We start from the raw sequence: 8,829 nt of genomic DNA, 5'->3' as shown, positions 1-8,829 counted from the left end.
ACTCCCAGCCCCATATCCTGCACTCCCAGCCCCATATCCTGCACTCCCAGCCCCATATCCTGCACTCCCAGCCCCATATCCTGCACTCCCAGCCCCATATCCTTCACTCCCAGCCCCATATCCCTTCACTCCCAGCCCCATATCCCTTCACTCCCAGCCCCATATCCTGCACTCCCAGCCTCGTGCCCTGCACTCCCAGCCCCCATACCCAGTGCTCTCAGCCCCGTATCCCTGCTCTCCAGTCCCATTTTGGGGCAGCTGCGGTGCTGAGCAGCAGTTCCCCCACAGCAGGGCCTTCCCTTCGGCATTGGGAGAGAAGCACCAGCACAGGTCCCATTGTGTTAATTACAGACCTCTGGTTGTGTTAATTACGGAGTTGTGTTAATTATATAATTATGTTCCCCTCATTATGTACGTGTGATCCTCCCAAATCGCGCTGGGGGGGTCACAGACTCCTGGGGGAGGGGGAGCCGTGCTTGGGTCATGTGGAATTGTGTGGCTCAGCCCCGTGTGCCTGGGGGGTTTGGGAACACCAGTGGTGCCTGCCCAGGGGTGATGAGCAGCCGAATTGTGTCGAAAACGAGGTGAAAAAGAGCCTGTGAAGGCACGAGGAGGCTGAGCAGGGGGGAGGTGACAGAAGGGGACAGGGGAAGTCCCTGTCGTGTCCCTTGGGGGATGAGGCGCGTGGGAAGGACCCAGTGCTCCCGCCTGGGACTGTCCTGTGCGACGCTTGAGGAGCTTAAAGGAGAGAACTGAGTGAGAAAACACCGCCAGGTGTTTCCTTAAACAAGAAACAAACCCTCTGATGCTTCCCCGTGCAGGTCCCCGTGGCCTTCAACGACGCTTCGTTCAGCTTCTCGGAGGAGGAGTGGAAGAGCCTGAACGAGTGGCAGAAGGAGCTGTACAGGCACATCATGAAAGGCAACTACGAGGCCGTCATCTCCATGGGTAACCACGGGCTGGGGTCTGCCCTGAGCCCCCTGGGGCACCAGCTTTTCCCGGGAACTGGTGGATGGATGGAAGCAGCGCCGCGTCCAGCAGGAGCGGGGAGGGGGATGGTGTACTGGTTTGGGAAGGTGTTACACAGCCCTGGCAATGAGCTCAGCCCTCACCAGCTCAGGGGATGGGTGGACAGACATCCCTGGTGGCCCCCGTGGCCAGGAGAGCACCTGGGTTGTGAGGAGGAGGAGGAGGAGGAGGTGGGGAAGTGAGAGGACCCTCAATCCAGGCAAAGCTGAGGAATAGAGGAGTTCCTTTGTCATGCCAAGGCCCACAGATCCACTGCTCTGGGTGCATCAGCCTGCTGGCCCCTTCAGGCAGCAGAGGGGTGCCCTGTGCCCTGCCTCTGAGGGTCCTTCCAGCCCTTTCCATGGCTCTTCCATGAGGAAGAGGTTTGTCAGCGCTGCCTGGGTGCTCTGTCTGGCCCCAGGGAGTGAGTCCTGCTCGATCTGCTGCTGGGGCAGAGCTGGGGAGAAGCTGCAGGCAAAGCTGAGCTCTGCTTTCTGCTTTCCCCTCAGCAGCTCAGGGCACAGCATTCCCAGCTGAAGGAATGCACTCCACTCGCTCCTGCCAGTCCTGGCTGCGGGAATTCCCTCTGGGGAACATGTTGCCTTCACAACATGTTCTCAGAAATGACCTTGCCTTGGCTGGACAGTGGGTGGGAGCACAGACACCGTCCCTGGCACTCAGGCACTTCCCTGTGCCAAGGGCAGGCTCACCCACCTCCCTCCATGCAGCTCTGCCCAATCCAGGCCTTTTGTCCTGGATTTTCTCCTCCTTTCTTCCTTTATTTCTTTGAACAGAGGTCTTGTGCAGTCCCTGTGCACCAGGGAAGAAGGTGAGGTGTAAACACTGCCCCCCATTCTCCTGTTTACAAAGCCATCCTGTGTCCTGTTCCTGAGGCACAGAAACATAATGGTCCCAATGAAGGGGATCTGGGCACCTGAGCCTGGAGCTTAGAAAAACGTGTCTGTGCTTTGTCCAAAGGTTTCCTTTGAGAAACAAGGTCTAGGGGGTTGGCTCTGGTGTAAGGCCAACAGATCCACCAGAGCAGGGGTGGAATTTAATCCCCAGAGACTCACACGTGTCTGGAAATGAAGTTTTCCGCTCTCTGCTCGAGGGGAAAAGGTGATTGTCCCCTTTCCCAAAATCCATGGGCAGCCTGTGGCTTGGAGGAGTAGGAGGAGCAGTCCTGGCTGGAGGGAACCACACGGGGAGGGCACTGCTGACAGCTCTGGTGCTGTCCCCGAGCTGAAGTCCCCATTGCAATGGATCTTAGGGAGGAGAAGACAGGAAGCCTGGAGGTGAGTGCAGATGCATTTTCTTATTCTCCTCCTCACACTGCAGGCTGGGAGTTGCTCCTCACCTGAGCAGAGTGTGCTCCTGCATCGCTCAGTCCAGGGCCCACACAAGGTGAGAGGTGCACACGGGTGGGAGCACCTTCCTAAGCCTCTCTCTTTCCGTTCCCCAGCAAAGGAAGGTTGGTGGGCGAAGGTCTGAGTTCCTGTCCCACGAGGGCAGGGGAAACACCCTGATCCTCTCTTTCTGTGCAGACGCTGCCATTTCCAAGCCTGACATGCTGTCCCGGATTGAGCAGGGAGAGGATCCCAACGCCGAGGAGCAGGAGGACTCGGAGGCAGGGGAAACCCCCACAGACCCCAGCAGCGGTGAGCCACGAGATCCCTGGGACTCTCTGGGGTTGAGATCCGATTCATGGGCGAGTTTTAAGTCCTTCCAGGTGGGGAGGTGGAAGCAGATGTGGGGCGGTTTTGTCCTCTCTGTCCCCGGGTGCAGGGGGACTTTCCCAGTTGTCCCCCACCCGGTGCATCCATCTCTGCCGGAATCCTCTGAAGCAGCTGGGAGGTGGGAGTGTAACTCCTGTTGTTTTCTCTCGTGCAGAGTTTTTCTTCCCTGGGCCCGACGAGAGCTCGTGGGGTAAATACGAGGAGACTCTGGCTGAGAGCCACGAGGGCTCTGAGGAAGAGGAGAGCATGGAGGTCCCCGGTACATGTGAGTGCACTGACCTGCTTTGGGAAGTGTCCCTTGTCTGGATGTGCTTTTGCTTCTCATTCCCAGGAGCAGCTCAGCTGTTCTGGATGATGCTTTTCCAGAATTTCAGTGTTGATAGTTACTTTGAGTCACTGTTTATACCATGGGAGACCCTTCGGCCCCAGGCACTGTCCAAACCCATGAAGAAAAGAGATTTTACTCCCCTTTCCACAATTTTTTTTGCCTTTATCCTAAACAACAAGACCTGTCCTTTTACATCTCCTGCTGAGGAACCCACTTTTTCTCTTTGGCCAGCTATATATAGCTAGATTATATATATCATATTATAATATGTTTGAGGGCAGGAAGGTGCTGGAGCATGTCCAGGGAAGGGAAGGGAACTGGGAAGGGTCTGGAGCACCAGGAGTGGCTGAGGGAGCTGGGGGGTCTCAACCTGGAGAAAAGGAGGCTCAGGGGGGACCTTCTCACTCTCTACAACTCCCTGACAGGAGGGGGGAGCCGGGGGAGGTCGGGCTCTGCTCCCAGGGAACAAGGGACAGGAGGAGAGGGAACGGCCTCAAGTTGCACCAAGGAAGGGTCAGGTTGGATACTGGGAGAATTTTTTGCCCCAGAGGATTGTCAGGCATTGGAACAGGCTGCCCAGGGCAGGAGTGGAGTCCCCATCCCTGGAAGGATTTAAAAGCCCTGCGGATGTGGCACCTGGGGACACGGGTCAGTGGTGGCCTTGGCAGTGCTGGGGGACCAGTTGGATTCGATGGTCTCCGAGGGCTTTTCCAGCCTTAACAATTCTGTGATTCCAAGTCAAATCCCTTTGGCCTTGCCTGTGTCCCGGGACAGCAGTGCCAGGCACTGAGCTGGGTGTGCACAGCAGAGCCCACCCGTGCCCCGGGGGAATTGTGGTGTAAATAACGACCCGGTTCTTGTCTCCGCAAATGACGAGTGCTCTGCTCTGCCAGACGAACAGCCCTGCGACGAGGAAGGCCCCGAGAGCCTGGAGCTTCCCAGGTCGTTGGCGGGGAAGTGGGAAGATGTTTTTTCCGGCCCCGAGGAGGAGATGCAGTCGAGCAGCAAGAGCCAGAGCGGGTCGGACCCGCAGCAGCGAACGGCAGCGGGCAACGGGCTGAGACGCTCCGTGCGCCGCAGGAGGGACTTGGCCAAGAAGGATCCTCCCGAGGAAGGAGCCGCGGAAAAGGGGCCCTACATCTGCTGCGAGTGCGGGGAGAGCTTCCTGGACAAGCAGCTCTTTGCCACCCACCAGAAGGCGCACGCCAGGGAGGAGGCCTGCACGTCCCTGGAGCGCGGCGAGGGCCCCTGGCAGAAATCCAAGCCCAAGGGCCAGGGCTCCTCCCGCTCCAAACCGTCCAAGCGCCCCGACGGCGACAAGGGCTCCGGCTTCAAGTACGGCCTCGTCAGGCACCAGGTGAACAACATGGTGGAGAGGCCTTACACCTGCTCCCAGTGCAAGGAGAGCTTCAGCCTGGAAGTGAGTCTTATCCTGCACCAGAAGCTGCACACAGGGAAGGGCGACGGGCCGCTGACGTGCACCTACTGCGGGAAGGACTTCCGAGACCTCTCCAAAGCCATCCGCCACCAGCGCATCCACACCGGTGAGAGGCCCTACCAGTGCACGGAGTGCGGGAAGAGCTTCATCCGCCGGGATCACCTGCTCAAGCACTGGCGGGTGCACACCGGGGAGACCCCCTACCAGTGCCCCGTCTGCGGGAAGCACTTCCGCTACAAAGAGTCCCTGAATTGCCACCAGAAAATCCACTCCCGCAACCCGCGGCCCACGGAGGATTCGCAGCTGGGCCTGGAGTCGGCGGGGACCCAAACCAAGCATTTCTGCGTGAAAAAAGAGACTACGCAGTAGCCGAGGTGGGGCCGGGGCAGGAGGGCTCGCGGTGACCGTGACGGCGCAGCATGATGGCGGGTGACTTGTATCGCAGCTAATCCATGTGGTCATGCTACAAAAGCTTTGGTGAAGCATCCAAGGAATTCCTCTTACAAACTCTGACCGGCCGGCCCAGGCACCTCTGCGGCCCCGCGGGGTCCCGTGGCTGTCCCGCCGCGGCGGCGGCCCCTGCGCAGGGTTGGATTTTGCCTGTAGAGAATAATCCCGAGCGATTCTCCGGGGCCCGTATTTAGCAGGTGTTCCCCCACCTATCTTTGTGCATATTCAGGAGTGACAAGCTTTCGCTTTCTTTTTTCCACTCGTTTCACTGCAAGGCTGGAAGCGCGAGGAGGGAGGAGGGAAGGAAGGTGCCATTCCCAGGCAGCTGGTCGCCCGCTCCCGTTGTGCCGCCGTGTCCCAAGAGGCTGCGAGGCCGGGATTGGGATGAAGGGAGGAGAGGCGAGGCAGAGAGGTGGGTTAGGGCACGACACGGGGTTTGTGGAAGGCGGGAGAGCGGAGAGGAGAGCACGGCAAAGAGCAAGGTGAGAGAAAGCAGGTGCAGGAGAAGGGGCTGAGGACATTGGAGCAGGAGGAGTCGGGAAGGGCAGCGTTTGGAGGCGTGGTGGGATCACGCCTCCCTTCTTTGGAAGGGTGTCTCTGGCACCAGCCAGGCTGTGGTTTCCCTCTGGCCCGAGGGGATGGCGCTGCTGGGCCGACACACGGACTCCTGTCAGTGAAGGTGATTTTATTACTGTTTTTTAACTGGGTTTGGTCTCACTCAGGTAAGTCAGACGAGTGAAAGCAGCTTCTCCTAACCCCTGTAAAGAGCTGTTTGGTTTTTAGTTAACCTAGAAGTAGTATATTATTATTATTATTATGAACTATTATTATTATTATTAATTATTATGACGATGATAATACTACAAGGAAAGGTGTGACACTATATTTCACAGTTGCTCTAAAACACTTCCATGTTATGCGATAAACGCCCAGAGTTTTCCAGCCGTTTGTGTAAATATTGGTTGACTTCTGGAGCTGTTGGTGTTGTTCCGAGGTGCCTGTACGTGGTGTCTCTTCGCTGTGTATCGTCAGCTGCTGGTTTGTGACCGTGTTTTGTAACAACTTTTGTAAAGTCTGTCAATACAGTGTTTCCACTCTGAATTCCGTGTGGGATGAGCCATGGCAGCCCCTTGCCGATTCCTGCAGCTCCCTCGCCCTGCTCCTGGCTGTTGTTTGGGAGCTTTTCCAGGTAATTTGTGGGACAGGTGAACGGCACAAGCCAAGCTGAGCATCCGTGGAGCCAAGCCTGGCAAACGAGGCTGCTCCGGGTGCTGCGTCCGGCATTTGGGATTTGTGTTTTTACCTTTTCCTCTGCTGGAAGCAGATTTTGGGGTTATGATCTGTGAGCCAGCCTGTGTCACGCACAGATAGGGCTATGGATGGATGAGGGGTCACTTCCCTCATCCCTCTGCAGTGGGATAGAGCCGGGATATCCCGTGCCGGGAGAAGCACCGGTGGCTGTGGCTGCTTTGGAGCTGGGATTGTGGAATCCCAGAATGGTTTGGGTTTGAAGGGACCTTAAAGGGTGCCCCGGCTGGTGCCACACACAGGGTCCTTTGCCCTTCCCAGGAGCTCCCCCACAGCCCAGTGTCTCTTCCTGCCAGAGCCCAGCACAGGGGGATGTTCCCCTCTCCCAGATCTCCCTGGCTCCACCAGAGCCTCCCCAGAGCTCCAGCAATGCCCGAGGGGTTGTTCTGGCTTGGGACCACATGTGGGATGTGGACAGGGCAGCCCGTGGGTTGGAGCCACGGTGGGGATGGGGCACTTGTGGCCCACACATCCCTGGCTTTGGGTTTGGCCAGGCTGGATCCCCTCCCATCCCAATCCATGCCAGGTACCTGCAGAGCCAGAGTGAGTGACCCCAGAGTGAGGATCCCCCACACTCCAGAGCCCCCGGATGGGATGGGGTGGGGCTGCCCCACACGCAGTGGTGAGGAGGAAGGGGAGGAGGGAAAAGGGGAGAGCTCGGGGAAGAGCATCTCGTGGGATCTGGGCTGGTGGTGGGCCGAGCACGGCTCCGAGCACACGGAGACTCCATGAGGACACACGGATGTCCCTCTACATTGCACACGTGTGCTGTGTGTGTATAAACACAGCTACACACAGGGCCTGAGCCCGGGGGACAGGACATGGCACTCCACGGACACGGCTGCATCCCGATCCCACTCTGGCTGATCACGACGAAGATCCGCTCATGGGAATGAACACACCTGATAAAAACGCCTGGATCTCCACAGGGACAGCTTGGAGCCTCCCAGAGCCAGGATCAGGCACTCCCTCCACCCAGCAGCTGCCCTGGATCCCAGACTCCCCACTTGCACTGGGATGTACAGACTCCAGGCAGTGACACCCTCCATCCCAGAGCTGGTCCTGGCATTCCCTCCCAATGGATCACTCCTGGATGGGGGTTGCAGATCCCTGGGACAGCCCAGGACAGGGGGGTCTCTAATTGGGGGTCCCCACCTGCTGTCACACCCCTGTACCCCTCCAAGGCAGGTGCCTCATCCTGTCGCCCCTCATCCCCTCCCTTTTCCCACAAACCAAAGGGTTTCCTGCCCTTCCCCGTGTTTGTTGTTCCCAACTTCCCCCCATTGTCACCCCGGGTCCCCAAAGTCCGGACTGGCAGTGGGGCCGTGTGACAGGGGCTGTGCCAGAACAGGAAGGGATGGGACAGGGCAGATGGGATGGCCCGGGGATGGAATGAGGTGGGACAGGATGGATGGGATGAAATGGGATGGGATAGGGTGGGTGGGATAGAATAGGGTACAGGGGGACAGGATGAATGGGCTGGGATGAGATGGGACAGGATGAAACTGCATGAGACAGATGGGATAGGATGGGACAGGAGGGCTGGAATGGGATGGGACAAGATGTGGGATGGGTAGAGTGGGACTGGATGGGACATGACAAGACTAGGCAAGACTCAACAGGATGGATGGGATGGGGACAGGGTGGATGGAGTGGGATGGGATGGGATGGGATGGGATGGGATGGGATGGGATGGGATGGGATGGGATGGGACAGGGTGTGATGAGACAGGATGGATGGGATGGGATGGGACAGGGGGGATTGACGGGACAGGACGTGGTGGGACAGATAAAAGTGGCATAAGACTGGACAGGGCATGACAGGATGGAGAGGGATGGGGTGGGGTTGGAGAGAACAAGACTGGATGGGATGAGACAGGATGAGGTGGAGGGGACAGGAGGGGTCGGGAGGGGAGAGTCTGGTCCAGCGCGGGGGGCCGTGGGGGGGCCCGTCCTGGGGGTCTCGCCCTGGGGTCCGTCCCGGGGGCCGGGGGTGTTGGTGGGTCCATTTCCACGGCGCCGCCGCCTCCGGCCGCCATTTCAGAGCCCGCGGGGCCCGAGGCCGCGGGGAAGGGCGGGGGGGCCCGACGGGGCGGGGACGGGCGGGGGGAGCCGCCCCGGGGCCTCCCCCCCCCCCGGTGTCGCACCGAGCACACCCCAGTGCCTGCCCAGTGCCCTCCAGTCTCTCCCACTTGCCCCTCTCACTGCGCCACCCCACCCCAGTCAAACCAGTTCCCCCCAGTGCCCCCTGTCAGCCCAGTTACCCCGGGAACAGCCCCAGTTCCCCCCCGTCCTTCCCCAGTTCCCCCGACAATAGCCCCAGTTCCCCCCAGTTCCTAGCAGCTACTCCCCAGTTCCCCCCAGTCCTTCCCCAGTTCCCCTCGATCTCTCCTCACTCTCTCTCCAGCCCCCCCCGGGAACAGCCCCAGTTCCCCCCAGCCTCTTCCCTGTCAGCCCAGTTACCCCAGGAGAGCCCCAGTTCCCCCCAGTTACCTCGGGAAGAGCCCCAGTTCCCCCCAGTTACCCCAGGAGAGCCCCAGTTACCCCGGGAAGAGCCCCAGT

General features: G+C 59.2%; 1 protein-coding gene across 1 annotated transcript in view; it reads left to right on the top strand.

Annotated features, from left to right (window-relative positions):
• Positions 1–8,829, top strand: part of LOC108508210 — a 37,580-nt gene that overhangs the window by 19,431 nt on the left and 9,320 nt on the right. The window contains exons 3-7 of the mRNA XM_017836829.1: positions 822–948; positions 2,553–2,666; positions 2,899–3,009; positions 3,966–4,878; positions 6,107–6,149. Coding sequence (XP_017692318.1) covers positions 822–948; positions 2,553–2,666; positions 2,899–3,009; positions 3,966–4,878; positions 6,107–6,149 — 1,308 coding nt within the window. The remainder of the gene's footprint in view (positions 1–821; positions 949–2,552; positions 2,667–2,898; positions 3,010–3,965; positions 4,879–6,106; positions 6,150–8,829) is intronic.

Source organism: Lepidothrix coronata, unplaced genomic scaffold, assembly GCF_001604755.1.
Source record: "Lepidothrix coronata isolate B3197 unplaced genomic scaffold, Lepidothrix_coronata-1.0 Scaffold285, whole genome shotgun sequence".
Lineage (NCBI taxonomy): Eukaryota > Metazoa > Chordata > Aves > Passeriformes > Pipridae > Lepidothrix > Lepidothrix coronata.
This window is presented reverse-complemented; position numbering and strand designations above follow the sequence as displayed.